General features: G+C 49.8%; 1 protein-coding gene across 2 annotated transcripts in view; it reads right to left on the bottom strand.

The window, feature by feature from the left end:
* The window catches only part of LOC144592297 (disabled homolog 2-like), a 53,264-nt gene that overhangs the window by 25,749 nt on the left and 10,838 nt on the right, over positions 1-16,677 (bottom strand). For both annotated transcript variants that reach the window (XM_078396821.1, XM_078396820.1), the window contains exons 4-8: positions 12,115-12,246; positions 9,617-9,703; positions 7,588-7,605; positions 4,651-4,701; positions 1,885-1,947 (exon numbers count right to left, since the gene is read on the bottom strand). In XM_078396821.1, the coding sequence (XP_078252947.1) occupies positions 1,885-1,947; positions 4,651-4,701; positions 7,588-7,605; positions 9,617-9,703; positions 12,115-12,246 (351 nt within the window). The remainder of the gene's footprint in view (positions 1-1,884; positions 1,948-4,650; positions 4,702-7,587; positions 7,606-9,616; positions 9,704-12,114; positions 12,247-16,677) is intronic.

Below are 16,677 nucleotides of genomic sequence, written 5' to 3'. Positions count from 1 at the left end.
GAGTTACTCCAGCACTCTGTGAAACGTCACCTATCCATGTTCTCCACAGATGCTGCCTGACCCGCTGAGTTACTCCAGCACTCTGTGAAACGTCACCTATCCATGTTCTCCACAGATGCTGCCTGACCCGCTGAGTTACTCCAGCACTCTGTGTCTGTTGTAGACCTGCTCTCAACTCTGCCTCCAATAGAATCCAGTTTCATGTGACCTAAAGCATAGCATTATGTTGAATCATCCATGACTCTTACAGATGTCTACAGATGCGCTGTAGAGTGCAAACTTGGGAACAGCTCCACCCAAGACCGCAAGAAATTGCGGGGAGTTGTGGACGTAGCCCGGTCCTTCACACAGACCAGACTCCCCACCATCGACTCCATCTACACTTCACGCTGCCTCGGGAAAGCAGCCGACATCATCAAAGACTTGTCCCACCCCGGCCATTCCCTCTTCTCCCCGCTCCCGTCCGGCAGAAGGTACAGAAGCTTGAAAGCGCGCACCACCAGACTCAGGAACAGCTTCTCCCCCTCTGTTATCAGGCCTCTGAACGGTCCTTCCATAAGCTAGGGCACTGTCCGATTCACCTCTACCCCATTGCAGACGGGAGAGGGGGAGTGGGGCAAGAGGGAGTGGCCAGGGTGCGACTCGTCCTTGATTATGCTGCTGGCCTTGCCGAGGCAGCGTGAGGTGCAAATTGAGTGAATGGAAGGGAGGTTGGTCTGTGCGATGGTCTGGGCTGCGTCCACAATTTGTTGGGAGGTTAGCATCGCGGGGACACGTTTACTGTGTAAAAGCAAATCATCACTGGCCACCCTTGGGAGAGGTCAAAGATTTGCTCAGCTGGCGATCCAACCAGCCATTGAACCGGCCTCAAAGGCCAGGTAGAAATGCAGCCAGACGCACCAGGCCCAGCGGGCCATGTGGCCTGCAGGGGCAGCCACCGAGCTGGCCCCCTGCTCATCCCCCGAAGACCAGAGAAGATGGAGCCAGTGATGGTGGACAAAGGGTTGCCAACTGTCCCGTATTAGCCGAGACATCCCGTATATTGGGCTACATTGGTTTGTCCCATACGGGACCTTCCTTGTCCTGTATTAGGCCCGGGGGGCACTATAGGCCCGGACACTGTAGGTCCGTACTCTGCAGGCCCGGGGGACTCTGCAGGCCTGGGGGCCGCTGTAGGCCAGGAGGCCCGGGTTCGGAGGTTGCGTAGCAACCTGCCTCCCGGCCCGGGCGGCCGCCATTGGTGGAGCGGGAGCACGTGGCCACTGGCTGGGTGAGGGCACGTGGGGCGCGGGGCGGTGACGTCACCCTTTGTCCCTTATTTGGGGACGGCAATGACTGGGGGCCCTGCAGCAGTCTGGGGCTGGCCTGGAACGGGGAACTGCTCATAAGACCTAGAGAGTGGACTGGACTTGGAAAAATACTCCATCTTGGATCAAGAGTCCATCGACCCGATCTATTCCTCTCATGATTTTGGACACCTCTATAAGATCTCCCCTCATCCTCCTGCACTCCATGGAATAGAGACCCAGCTTGCTCAACCTCTCCCTGTAGCTCACACCCTCTAGTCCTGGCAACATCCTCGTAAATCTTTTCTGAACCTTTTCAAGCTTGACAATATCTTTCCTATAACATGGGTGCCCAGAACCGAACACAATATTCTAAATGCGGTCTCACCAACGTCTTATACAACTGCAACTTGCCTTCCCAACTTCTACACTCATGGCAATACTTTATTGAACTGTACGCAAAAAAAAATATTTCACTGCGTGTTTCTCCACTTGTGACATTGACGCGCCATTGACTATTAAAAAACGTTACAGGCCGAGAACACTGGCCTCAATGTCGTGTACAGTGACTGCCCAGGCCAGCGGAGACTTTGCTTACCGACGGAGAGTGGATGTCAGGAGGAGTGGACATGTCTCCAAACAACTGCAGTTGGTCAATATCCTGAGGAAGGAAAGGAAAAATGAAAAATCACTACAGGTTTGTTCAGGAGTTCAGAAATGATAGGAGCAGAATTAGGCCATTCGGCCCATCAAGTCAGGCATGGTGGCGCAGGGGTAGGGCCACTGCCTTACGGCGTCAGAGACCCGGGTTCGATCCCGACTACCGGTGCTTGTCTGTACGGAGTTTGTACGTTCTCCCCGTGACCTGCGTGGGTTTTCTCTGAGATCTTCGGTTTCCTCCTACACTCCAAAGACGTACAGGTATGTAGGTTAATTGGCTGGGCAAATGTAAAAATTGTCCCTTGTGGGTGTAGGATAGTGTTAGTGTGCGGGGATCGCTGGGCGGCGTGGACCTGGTGGGACGAAGGGCCTGTTTCCCTGCTGTATCTCTAAACTAAACTAAGTCTACTCCACCATTCAATCATGGCTGATCTATCTTCCCCTCCTAACCCCATTCTCCTGCCTTCTCCCCATAACCCCCGACACCTGTACTAATCAAGAGTCCATCTATCTCTGCCTTAAATATATCCATTGACCTGGCCTCCTCAGCCTTCTGTGGCAAAGAATTCCACTGATTCACCACCCTCTGACTAAAGAAATTCCTCCTCGTCTCCTTCCTAAAGGAACGTCCTTTAATTCTGAGACTGTGACCTCTGATCCTAGACTCTCCCACTAGTGGAAACATCCTCTCCACATCCACTCTATCCAGACCTTTCGCTGTTCGGTACGTTTCAATGAGGTCCCCCCTCATCCTTCTAAACTCCAGCGAGTGCAGGCCCAGTGTCGACAAACACTCATCATATGTTAACCCACTCATTCCTGCAATCATTCTCATTTTAATTCTCGATTTGGTTTTAATTCAGAGTGAGAAACAAAGAGTGGGAGTAAATTGGAGGACAGCGCCCTTGGACAGCTTGCAACCCAGCGATATGAACGTTGATTTCTCTAATATCAAGTAACCCCTGCATTGCATCTCTCCGGTTTCCTCACACACTCCAAGGACAATAGACAATAGGTGCAGGAGGAGGCCATTCGGCCCTTTGAGCCTGCACCGCCATTCACCGTGATCATGGCTGATCATCCACAAGCAGTACCCCATTCCTGGCCTCTCCCCATACCCCTTAACTCCACTATCATTGAGAGCTTCATCTAACTCTCTCTTGAAAGCATCCAGAGAATTGGCCTCCACTGCCTTCTGAGGCAGAGAATTCACCAGATTTACAACTCTCTGACTGAAAAAGTTTTTCCTCATCTCCGCTCTAAGTGGCCTACCCCTTATTCTTAAACTGTGGCCCCTGGTTCTGGACTCCCCTAATATCGGGAACATGTTTCCTGCCTCCGGCGTGTCCAATCCCTTAATAATCTTATATGTTTGCAGGCTTGTAGGTTAATTTGCTTCTGTAAATTGTCCCTGCTGTGCGGGATAGTGCTATTGTACAGTGTTCGATATTCTGTGTTCCGACATCGTGGTGAATTGTTTCTGTGCCCTTTCCAATTTAATGACATCCTTGATATAAGTGGGTGACCCAAACTGCACAGATCCTCACAGTTCTTCTTAATAATAAGATTATTAAGGGGTTGGACACGTTAGAGGCAGGAAACATGCTCCCAATGTTGGGGCAGTCCAGAGCCAGGGGCCACAGTTTAAGAATAAGGGGTAGGCCATTTAGAACTGAGATGAGGAAAAACTTCAAGCACTCAGTTGCAGCACTCAGCACACCAACGACTCTACTTCCTTAGAAGGCTGAGGGAGGTTTGGCCTGCCCCAATAACTCTCACCAACTTCTACAGATGCGCCGCGCAAAGCATTTTATCGGGACGCATCACGGCACGGTTCGGGAACAGCTCCATCCAAGACGGCAAGAAGTCAGAGAGAGCTGTGGACGCAGCCCGGACCATCGCACAAACCAACCTCCCTCCCTTCCACTGACTCCATCTACACCTCACGCTGCCTCGGCAAGGCCAGCAGCCCAGACCATCACACAAACCAACCTCCCTCCCTTCCATTGACTCCGTCTACACCTCACGCTGCCTCGGCAAGGCCAGCAGCACAATCAAGGACCAGTCTCACCCCGGTCACTCCCTCTTCTCCCCTCTCCCATCAGGCGAGAGGCACAGAAGTGTGAAAACGCACAGCTCCAGATTCAGAGGCAGTTTCTTCCCAACTAGAGAGCGGTCCCGACCTCCCATCTACCTCATTGGTGAGCCTCGGACTATCTTTGATCGGACTTTACTGGCTTTATCTTGCACTAAACATTAATCCCTTATCATGATAGACACAAAATTCTGGAGTAACTCAGCGGGACAGGCAGCATTTCAAGAGAGAAGGGATGGGTGACGTTTTGTGTCGAGACCCTTCTTCAGACTGGTTGAAGAAGGGTCTCGACCCGAAACGTCGTCCATTCCTTCTCTCCAGAAATGCTGCCTGTCCCGCTGAGTTACTCCAGCATTTAATGCCTATCTTCTGTTTAAACCGGCATCTGCAGTTCCTTCCTACACAATCCCTTACCATGTATCTGTACACTGTAAGTGGCTCGATTATAATCACGCATTGTCTTTCCGCTGACTGGAAAGCGCGCAACAAAAGCTTTTCACTGTACCTCTGTACACGTGACAATAAATGAAACTGAACTGAGTTACAGCAGCTTTAATTATTAGCTAACCCAACCCCCCACGCCCACTAAAAAAAAAAAATCAGACTTACGTTCTTAATGCTGGACACGGCATCATCAAAGTTAAGCAGTGGACTGCCATTCTGTTGGGGAGAAACATGGTAAGCACTGGGCCACAACATGTCCACTCCACAAGTCCCGACTGTGTGCTGGGTGGAACGCACAGGGATTGAAATAATTGTATCTCCCCTTGGGCGGTAGCGTTGCTGCCTCACAACACCAGAGACTCGGGTTCCATCTATCTATATACTAAAGCTCTCGTTTGTTTGTTTGTTTGTTTGTTTGTTCCTGAACTACAGCCAAAACGGTACACGATAGCACGACAATTTCGGGCCCACCTTACTCACCGTCGTCCCTTTGGTGCTAATGGAAGAAGTTTCATTGAAATCGGTGCTATATATTTTTAAGTTATTCACATTTTAAAGTTTAAATCTATCTCCTAGGGAGGGAGGGGAGGAGAGAAGGAAGGGGAAGAGGGAGGATGAGGGTTGAGGGGGGTGGAGTGGGGGGGAGGGGAGGGGGGAAGGGGAGAAAGGGGGGGGAGGAGAGGGTGCTTCCCCATTGCAGGAGAGGGTTGGGCCCAGCGGGTCCACTTGGTCTAGTCCTAACTATGGGTGCTGCCTGTACGGAGTTCGTACCTTCTGTGACCGCATGGGTTTTCTCCGGGTGCTCCGGTTTCATAGAAACATAGAAAATAGGTGCAGGAGGAGGCCATTCGGCCCTTCGAGCCTGCACCGCCATTCAATATGATCATGGCTGATCATCCAACTCAGTATCCCGTACCTGCCTTCTCTCCATACCCCCTGATCCCTTTAGCCACAAGGGCTACATCTAACTCCCTCTTAAATATAGCCAATGAACTGGCCTCAACTACCTTCTGTGGCAGAGAATTCCACAGATTCACCACTCTCTGTGTGAAAAAAAACGTTCTCATCTCATATCATATCATATCATATCATATCTATACAGCCGGAAACAGGCCTATTCGGCCCTCCAAGTCCGTGCCGCCCAGCGATCCCCGTACATTAACACTATCCTACACCCACTAGGGCCAATTTTTACATTTACCCAGCCAATTAACCTACATACCTGTACGTCTTTGGAGTGTGGGAGGAAACCGAAGATCTCGGAGAAAACCCACGCAGGTCACGGGGAGAACGTACAAACTCCTTACAGTGCAGCACCCGTAGTCAGGATCGAACCTGAGTCTCCGGCACTGCATTCGCTGTAAAGCAGCAACTCTACCGCTGCGCTACCGGTCCTAAAAGACTTCCCCCTTATCCTTAAACTGTGACCCCTTGTTCTGGACTTCCCCAACATCGGGAACAATCTTCCTGCATCTAGCCTGTCCAACCCCTTAAGTATTTTGTAAGTTTCTATAAGATCCCCCCTCAATCTTCTAAATTCCAGCGAGTACAAGCTGAGTCTATCCAGTCTTTCTTCATATGAAAGTCCTGCCATCCCAGGGATCAATCTGGTGAGCCTTCTCTGTACTCCCTCTATGGCAAGAATGTCTTTCCTCAGATTAGGAGACCAAAACTGTACGCAATACTCCAGGTGCGGTCTCACCAATGCCCTGTACAACTGCAGCAGAACCTCCCTGCTCCTACACTCAAATCCCCTCGCTATGAGGGGATCTTCAAAGACGTGCAGGTTTGTAGGTTAATCGGCTTCGGCAAAGTGCAAATAGTCCACAGCGTGCTGGATAGTGCTGGTGTGCGGGTCTGTTTCCGCCCTCTCTCACTAAATTCTGAAGCAACTCTTCATTGGGGCAGGTTTTAGAAACATAATAATCAAGAAGCTTCGAGTCAGATATGAAAGAAGCATTGAAGTGGATAGGCATCTGGCTATGCAGTGAATGGGGATTGGGCAATAAGGATTGTGTGCAGGGAGGTAGGAGTTGGTCTTGGCATCATGTTTTCCGCGTGGACACCGTGGGCCAAAGGGCCTTCTGGGAAGATAGACACAAAACGCCGGAGTAACTCAGCGGGACAGGCAGCATCTCTGGAGAGAAGGAACGGGTGACGTTTCGGGTCAAGACCCTTCTTTCAGACCGAGAGTCACGGGAAGGGGAGACGAGAGATATAGTCTGATATATAAACGAGAGATCAGACTGAAGAAGGGTCTCGACCAGAAACGTCACCCATTCCTTCTCTCCTGAGATGCTGCCTGGCCCGCTGAGTTACTCTGGCATTTTGTGAAAGAGATATAGAATGGTAAAGATGTGAAAACGTGAGATCAAAGGGGACAAGGCTCAAGGAAAATGTCGAAAATGTTAGCTAGGAGAAAGTGACAACGAGGCAAAGGAAAATTTAATCTGGAGGACAGTCAAACTAGTCGGAGAACTAGGGTGGGGGAGGGACGGAGAGAGAGGGAGAGCAAAGGGTTACTTGAAGTTAGAGAAGTCAATGTTCATACCGCTGGGGTGTGAGCTGCCCAAGCGAAATATGAGGTGCTGTTCCACCAATTTGCGCTGGGCCTCACTCTGACAATGAAGGAGGCCCAGGACAGAAAGGCAGTGTGGGAATGGCAGGGGGAGTTGAAGTGTTTAGCAACCGGGAGATCGTGTAGGCCTGATACTCTGCTGCATTGTTCCATTCTACTATTTAAGTCCAAAAGGTGGGAAATGGTTTGATGAATCAACAGCTTGGTTTAGTTTAGAGAAACTGCGTGGAAACAGGCCCTTCGGCCCACTAGGTCCGTGCCGACCAACGATCGCCTACACTAGCCCTATCCCACACAGTCGGGACAATTTTCAGAAGCCAGTTAACCAATAAACCTGTACGTCTTTGGAGTGCGGGAGGAGACCGGAGCGCCCGGAGAAAACCCACGCAGGTCACGGGGAGAACGTACAAACTCCGCGCAGACAGCGCCTGCAGTCGGGATCGAACCCGGGTCTCCGGCGCTGTGAGGCAGCAGCGCTACCGCTGCGCCACCGCGCCGCCCTTCCAGAACATTGGAGATCTTACCTCAGTGGGCTTGTCGTCCTGAAAGACAAAAGGAAACAAGGAGTTGAGTTGGGGGAGCACGTACAATGGAGGGGCGTTGAGTAGCTCATTGACAGAGTTGGACTGGCTGCACTGAGATGGTATTCATCACGGCATCAACCACATTGAACCTGTAGCCATGGAAACAGACACCTCCACCTTGGGAACACCTCCCATCCAAGACCACGAGACATCACAGGGAGAGTTGTAGACGCAGCCCAGACCATCGCACAAACCAACCTCCCTTCCATCGACTCCATCTACATCTCACGCTGCCTCCGCAAGGCCAGCAGCATAATCAAGGACCAGTCTCACCCCGGCCACTCCCTCTTCTCCCCTCTCCCATCGGGCAAGAGGTACAGAAGTGTGAAAACGCACACCTCCAGATTCAGGGACAGTTTCTTCCCGGCTGTTATCAGGCAACTGAACCATCCCATCACCAACTAGAGAGCTGTCCTGCCCTCCCATCTACCTCATTGGAGATAATCAGACTTTATCTTGCACTCAACATGATTCCCTTTATACTGCATCCAGAGGCTGCAACGGATCGTTCGCACAGGTGAGAAGGTTGTTGGCTGCAACCGTTCCCCCCATTGACGAACTGTACACTGCAAGGGCCAGGAAGCGAGCGGGCAAGATCATCTCTGACCCCTCTCACCCTGGCCACAAACTCTTCGAAGCACTTCCCTCTGGAAGGCGACTCCGGACTGTCAAAGCAGCCACAGCCAGACATAAAACTACTTTTTTTCCCCACGAGTGATAGTTCTACTGAATAACCAAAGTCTGTAGTCTCTTTGTTGCTCTGGTTTATTTCCACCCACATGTTTAGACCGTAATGTTGTATCCTTATTGTTTTGATGTGGTTATGCTTTATTCTTAATTGTTAACTGTGTGTTTGTGTTGTCATTTGTGAGCGGAGCACCAAGGCACATTCCTTGTATACGCGCATACTTGGCCAATAAACCTATTCATTCATTCATTCATCTCTACACTGCGGGAAGCTTGATAGTCATCAAGTATATCCTTTCCGCCAATGGATAGCATGCAACAAAAACACTTTTCACTGTTCAGCCAACCAACACAGTGATAGACAATAGACAATAGACAATAGACCATAGACAATAGACAATAGACCATAGACCATAGACCATAGACCATAGACCATAGACCATAGACCATAGACCACAGACCATAGACCATAGACCATAGACCATAGACCATAGACCATAGACCATAGACCACAGACCACAGACCATAGACCATAGACCATAGACAATAGACCATAGACCATAGACCATAGACCACAGACCACAGACCACAGACCACAGACCATAGACCATAGACCATAGACCATAGACCATAGACCATAGACCACAGACCACAGACCATAGACCATAGACCATAGACCATAGACCATAGACCATAGACCACAGACCATAGACCATAGACCATAGACCATAGACCATAGACCATAGACCATAGACCACAGACCATAGACCATAGACCACAGACCATAGACCATAGACCACAGACCACAGACCATAGACCATAGACCATAGACCATAGACCATAGACCATAGACCATAGACCATAGACCATAGTCCATAGACCATAGACAATAGACCATAGACCATAGACCATAGACCATAGACCATAGACCATAGACCATAGACAATAGACCATAGACCATAGACAATAGACAATAGACAATAGGTGCAGGAGGAGGCCATTCGGACCTTCGAGCCAGCACCACCATTCAATGTGATCATGGCTCATCATTCTCAATTAGTACCCCGTTCCTGCCTTCTCCCCATACCCCCTGACTCCGCTATCCTTAAGAGCTCTATCTAGCTCTCTCTTGAATGCAAGCCCACACCCACAAGCCTCCCCCACCCAGTGTACCACCCACGGCCTTCCACCCACAGCCACCCCACCCCACTGGGGAGAGGGGGGGGGGGGGGGGAGGGTGGGGGGGTGGGCTCCCTCCTTGCCCCTGAAGGAGCTCCCTCACCTCGGTCTGATTCTCCACCTCCTCCTTCTTCTTCAAGTTGTAGACCAGCTGGAAAAGGTCCTTCAGATCCACGACCAGCGGCTCTGCCTGAGGAACCACATGAGGGAATCACGTGAGGGAAAGACAGCACAGAGCCCAGCTAGGTCCACGTGGACCCAAGCACGCCGACCGGGGCGGTGCCCAGCAGCCGCAATTACGCCCTGTCCTGCAGCGCCAAGCACCCGGGCTCAACGCTGCCTTCGAGTGCTGCCTGCGCGGAGTATGCACGCCCTCCCTGCGGCCGCGTGGGCTTCCTCTTGCTTCAGACTTTACTTTAGAGGAACAGCATGGAAACAGGCCCTTCGGCCCGCTGAATACATGCCAACCCGGCGATCCCCGTACACGAGCACTATCCCGCACACTAGGGACAGTTTACAATTTCACTGACGCCAATTAACCTACAAACCTGTAGGGATAATAGACAATAGACAGTAGACAATAGACAATAGGTGCAGGAGTAGGCCATTCGGCCCTTCAAGCCAGCACCACCATTCAATGTGATCATGGCTGATCATCCACAATCAGTACCCCGTTCCTGCCTTCTCCCCATACCCCCTGACTCCGCTATCTTTAAGAGCTCTATCTAGCTCTCTCTTGAAAGCATCCAGAGAATTGGCCTCCACTGCCTTCTGAGGCAGAGAATTCCACAGATTTAAAACTCTCTGACTGAAAATGTTTTTCCTCATCTCCGTTCTAAATGGCCTACCCCTTATTCTTAAACTGTGGCCCCTGGTTCTGGACTCCCCCAACATTGGGAATATGTTTCCTGCCTCTAACGTGTTCAACCCCTTAATAATCTTATATGTTTTAATAAGATCCCCTCTCATGCTTCTAAATTCCAGTGTATACAAGCCTAGTCGCTCCAGTCTTTCAACATATGACAGTCCCGCCACTCCAGGAATTAACCTAGTAAACCTACGCTGCACGCCCTCAATAGCAAGAACATCCTTCCTCAAATTTGGAGACCAAAACTGCACACAGTACTCCAGGTGCGGTCTCACTAGGGCCCTGTACAACTGCAGAAGGACCTCTTTGTTCCTATACTCAACTCCTCTTGTTATGAAGGCCAACATGCCATTAGCTTTCTTCACTGCCTGCTGTACCTGCATGCTAACTTTAAGTGACTGATGAACAAGGGCACCCAGATCTTTTTGTACTTCCCCATTTCCTAACTTGACACCATTGAGATGATAATCTGCCTTCCTGTTCTTACCACCAAAGTGGATAACCTCACATTTATCCACATTAAAGTGCATCTGCCCACTCACACAACCTGTCCAAGTCACCCTGCATCCTCATAGCATCCTCCACACAGTTCACACTGCCACCCAGCTTTGTGTCATCCGCAAATTTACAAATGTTACTTCCAATCCCTTCATCTAAGTCATTAATGTATATTGTAAATAGCTGCGGTCCCAGCACTGAGCCTTGCGGCACCCCACTAGTTACTGCCTGCCATTCTGAAAGGGACCCGTTAATCCCTACTCTTTGTTTCCTGTCTGCCAACCAATTTTCTATCCATGTCAGCACCCTACCTCCAATACCATGTGCTCTAATTTTGCCCACTAATCTCCTATGTGGGACCTTATCAAAGGCTTTCTGAAAGTTCAGGTACACCACATCCACTGGCTCTCCCTTGTCCATTTTCCTAGTTCCATCATCAAAAAATTCCAGAAGATTAGTCAAGCATGATTTCCCCTTCATAAATCCATGCTGACTCGGAACGATCCTGTTACTGCGATCCAAATGTTCCGCAATTTCGTCTTTTATAATTGACTCCAGCATCTTCCCCACCACTGATGTCAGGCTAACTGGTCTATAATTTCCCGATTTCTCTCTCTCTCCTTTCTTAAAAAGTGGGACAACATTAGCTACCCTCCAATCCACAGGAACTGATCCTGACTCTATAGAACATTGGAAAATGATCACCAATGCGTCCATGATTTCTAGAGCCGCCTCCTTAAGCACCCTGGGATGCAGACCATCAGGTTGTGTGATGTTCCAGCATTGTGTGACATTTCGAGTCGGGCCCCTTCTTCACACCAAGAACAGACACCTACAGTTCTGGAGTAACTCAGGGGGTCAGGCAGCATCTCTGGAGAATGGGGATGGGTCGGGACCTTTCCGATCCCGTCACCTATTCCTTTTTCTGCCTGCCTGACCCGCTAAGTTACTCCAGCACTGTGAAACGTCACCTATCCATGTTCTCCAGAGATGCAGCCTGACCCGCTGAGTTACTCCAGCACTCTGTGAAACGTCACCTATCCATGTTCTCCAGAGATGCAGCCTGACCCGCTGAGTTACTCCAGCACTCTGTGTCTACCTTTGGTATAAACCAACATCAGTTCTTTGTCTCTACCTGGTTATGGATCGTACTGGCCACAGTTTGCCTTCTTCCCCGCCCACACCCGAGAGGCCAGGGCACTCTCTGCCCACCCCGTGATGGCGGGTCACCGTACCTGCTGGGCGGTCTTGATGGCGAAGAACTGGTGCTGGCCCTCTGCTCCACACACGTAACCGAAGGCGCGGTTGTCGGTGACGTCACGGGCGATGAAGGAGATCCTGTTGACCGTGTGCTCCTGTTCGATCACCTGGGTGGGGGGGGCGGAGAAGCGTAGAAACATAGACAATGGGTGCAGGAGGCGCCCACTCGGCCCTTCGAGCCAGCACCGCCATTCATTGTGGTCATGGGCTGATCATCCACAATCAGTAACCCGTGCTTGCCTTCTCCCCTTACCCCTTGATTCCACCAACCCCTAGAGCAGTCATTCTTAAACTGGTTAATGGTTCACCCAAGGGTGAATGAAACTAGAAGGGTGCATGAATTCCCGGAATGGTGGGACTGTCATATGTTGAAAGACTGGAGCGACTAGGCTTGTATACACTGGAATTTAGAAGGATGAGAGGGGATCTTATCGAAACGTATAAGATTATTAAGGGGTTGGACACTTTAGAGGCAGGAAACATGTTCCCAATGTTGGGGGAGTCCAGAACCAGGAGCCACAGTTTAAGAATAAGGGGTAGGCCATTTAGAACAGAGATGAGGAAAAACCTTTTCAGTCAGAGAGTTGTGAATCTGTGGAATTCTCTGCGTCAGAAGGCAGTGGAGGCCAATTCTCTGAATGCATTCAAGAGAGAGCTGGATAGAGCTCTTAAGGATAGCGGAGTCAGGGGGTATGGGGAGAAGGCAGGAACGGCGTACTGATTGAGAATGATCAGCCATGATCACATTGAATGGCGGTGCTGGCTCGAAGGGCCAAATGGCCTCCTCCTGCACCTATTGTCTATTGTCTATTGAATGACTTAATATATATAAAATTATGCACAAGGGAGAATAAGACGAAAATTACCAAGAAACATAAGAAAATTTGTCGAGGGTGAATAAAATTTTGCGATAAAGACTCAAGGGTGAATGAGTTTAAGAAGCCCTGCCCCAGAGCTCTATCTAACTTTCTTTTAAATTCATCCAGTGAATCGGCTTCCACTGCCTTCTGTGGCAGAGAATTCCCACAAATTCACAACTCTCTGGGTGAAAAGGTTTCTTCTCACCTCAGTTTTAAATGGCCTCCCCTTTATTCTTAGACTGTGTGTCCCCTGGTTCTGGACTCCCCCAACATTGGGAATATTTGTCCTGCATCTAGCTTGTCGAATCCTTGTATAATTTTATACGTCTCTATAAGATTCCTCCCTCATCCTTCTAAACTCCAGTGAATACAAGCCCAAGGGCTTGGGTGATACGAGGGGCACAATCAGTGGCACGGCCCTTCACCCACTCCCATCCCCCATCACCAAGGCTCAGGCTTAGAGTCTTACAGTGTGGAAACAGGCCCTTCAGCCCAACTTGCCCACGCAGACCAACATGCCCCATCTACACTAGTCCCAACTGCCTGCGTTTGGCCAATATCCCTCCAAACTTATCATTCATTGTTCTTTATCTCTCCACATCACCGTCTATATCTCTCGTTTCCCTTACCCCTAACCAGTCTGAAGAAGGGTCTCGACCCAAAACGCCACCCGTTCCTTCTCTCCAGGGATGCTGCCTGTCCCGCTGAGTTACTCCAGCTTTTTGTGTCTATCTTTGGTTTATACCAGCATCTGCAGTTCCTTCTTACACACTTTCCACGCACCTTGTCTAAATGCTTCTTAAAGGTTGTGATGGTCCTGATATACTCAACTACCTCCTCCAGCAGCTCGTTCCATACACCCACCACTCTTTGTTAAAAAAAAGTTGCCCCTCATGTTCCAATTAAATCTTCCCCCCCTCACCTTAAACTTATGCCCTCTGGATCTCGATTCTCCTGCTCATAAGGTCATAAGTGACAGGATCGGAATTAGGCCATTTGGCCCATCGAGTCAACTCTGCCATTCAATCGTGGCTGATCTCTCTCTTCCTCCTAACCCCATTCTCCTGCCTTCTCCCCAGAACCCCTGACACCCTTATGAATCAAGAACCTGCCAATCCCCACTTCAAAAATGCCCTTTGATGACCGCCACAGCCTTCTGAGGCGATGAATTCCACAGATTCACCACCTAAAGAAATTCCTCATCTCCGTTTATTCTGACCCTTAAATGTGATGACCGTCCCTGCCTCAACTACCTCCTCTGGCAGCTCGTCCGATATACCCACCACCCTTTGTGTAAAAACAGTTACCCCTCAGGTATCTATTAAATCTTTACTTCCCATCCCCACTCTCACTCTCAATGGAATGTTGGCCTTCCTAACAAGTGGAGTTGAGTAGAGGAGCAAAGAGGTCCTTCTGCAGTTGTACAGGGCCCTAGTGAGACCCGACCTGGAGTACTGTGTGCAGTTTTGGTCTCCAAATTTGAGGAAGGATATTCTTGTTATTGAGGGGGTGCAGCGTAGATTTACTAGGTTAATTCCCAGAATGGCGGGACTGTCGTATGTTGAAAGACTGGAGCGACAGGGCTTGTATACACTGGAATTTAGAAGGATGAGAGGGGATCTTATCGAAAAATATAAGATTATTAAGGGGTTGGACACGTTAGAGGCAGGAAACATGCTCCCAATGTTGGGGGAGTCCAGAACCAGGGGCCACAGTTTAAGAATAAGACTTCCTCACAAACCGCCCACAATCTGTCAAGATCGGCCCCCACAGCTCCTCCACCATTCCGCTCAGCACTGGCTCCCCGCAGGGCTGTGTGCTGAGCCCCCTCCTCTATGCTCTGTACACACACGACTGCACTCCTATTCACCCCTCCGATTCAATCATCAAATTTGCAGGCGACACAACTGTGGTCGGTCTGATCACTGGAGGAGACGAGTCTGCATACAGAGACGAGGTGTGTGCTCTGTCCAAATGGTGCGAGGCAAACAACTTAGCACTGAATACCAGTAAGACAAAAGAAATGGTACTGGACTTCAGGAGACACAGAGCAGTTCCAACCCCACTTCTTATAAATGGGGAGGAAGTGGAGAGCACCTTCAAGTTCCTGGGGACCACCATCTCCCAGGACCTCTCCTGGACTGCAAATACTACGGCGGTAGTTAAAAAGTCACAGCAGAGACTGCACTTTTTAAGACTGCTCCGGAAAAAGAAACTGAAGGAGAATCTGCTGGTGACCTCCACCATTGAGAGCGTACTGGCATACTGTGGTATTCTACAGTGGTATACTGAGCGTATTACATAGTGTGGTATGCTGGCTGCTCAGTTGCAGACCAGAAGGCCCTCCAGAAGGTTATTAAGGCAGCAGAGAAAATCATCGGCTGTCCACTGCCTTCCCTGGAGGACATCTCCAGCCCGCGTTGTCTAAACAGGGCCAGAAATATAATGAAGGTCAGCACACACCCAGGATATGAAGTGTTTGCTCTCCTGCCCTCTGGGAGGTGCTACAGGAGCCTAAGGACCAGAACAGACCAACATAAAAACTGTTCCTTTCCCTGGGCCATAAAGACTGTGAATGGAAATACTTGACTTGATTTGACTTTCACTTTCGTCGCACTTTTTGAATATTTTCAGCATTTTAGGTGTAAAACCTATTCATTATTTATTAGGTTTTTTATTGGTTTTTATTGATATTGGTACTTGTTGTGTTGGTTCCTATATTTGTGCGATTGTCTTTGAAAGAATTGCACTGTCGCACTGTTTCAGATGTAGCACTTTTAATTTCGTTGTACTGTTCGTACAATGACAATAAAGGCATATTATTATTATTATTATTGTTATTATAAGGGGTGGGCCATTTAGAACGGAGATGAGGAAAAACTTTTTCAGTCAGAGAGTTGTGAATCTGTGGAATTCTCTGCCTCAGAAGGCAGTGGAGGCCAATTCTCTGAATGCATTCAAGAGAGAGAGCTAGATAGAGCTTTTAAGGATAGCGGAGTCAGGGGGTACGGGGAGATGACAGGAACGGGGTACTGATTGAGAATGATCAGCCATGGTCACATTAAATGGCGGTGCTGGCTCGAAGGGCCGAATGGCCTCCTCCTGCACCTATTGTCTATTGTCTATTGTCACCTTATACCGTGCCCTCTGGCTCTCGATTCCCCTTCTCAGGGTAAAAGACTGCAATTTTTAGTTTAGTTTAGAGATACAGCGCGCAAAACAGGCCCATCGGCCCACCGTGTCCGCGCCGACCAGCGATCCCCGCACGTTAACACTATCCTACACACACTAGGGACAATTTACAGTTTTACCAACCCCAATTAAACCTGCACGTCTTTGCAGTGCGAGAGGAAACCGGAGCGCCCAGAGAAAACCCACGTGGTCACGGGGAGAACGTGCAATCAGCACCCGCGTCCAGGATCGAAAACAGAATCAGTTACGTTCACAGCAGCACTGATAGGCAACTCAAACGATTGCGGCTTGCAAGTAATCAACCAGAGGCTCTCGACACTCAGGGGGGGGGGGGTTCGGGTAGAGGGCCGCATGGTGGCACAGCGGTAGAGTTGCTTCTCACAGCGTCAAGAGACCTGGGTTCGATCCCGAATAATGGCGGCCGTCTGTACGTACTACCTGTGACCGCGTGGGTTTTTTTTAGATTTTAGATTTAGAGATACAGCG

The sequence above is a fragment of the Rhinoraja longicauda genome, chromosome 3, assembly GCF_053455715.1.
Source record: "Rhinoraja longicauda isolate Sanriku21f chromosome 3, sRhiLon1.1, whole genome shotgun sequence".
Lineage (NCBI taxonomy): Eukaryota > Metazoa > Chordata > Chondrichthyes > Rajiformes > Arhynchobatidae > Rhinoraja > Rhinoraja longicauda.
The sequence above is the reverse complement of the archived record's forward strand: the minus strand, read 5'-3'. Positions and strand labels throughout refer to the sequence as shown.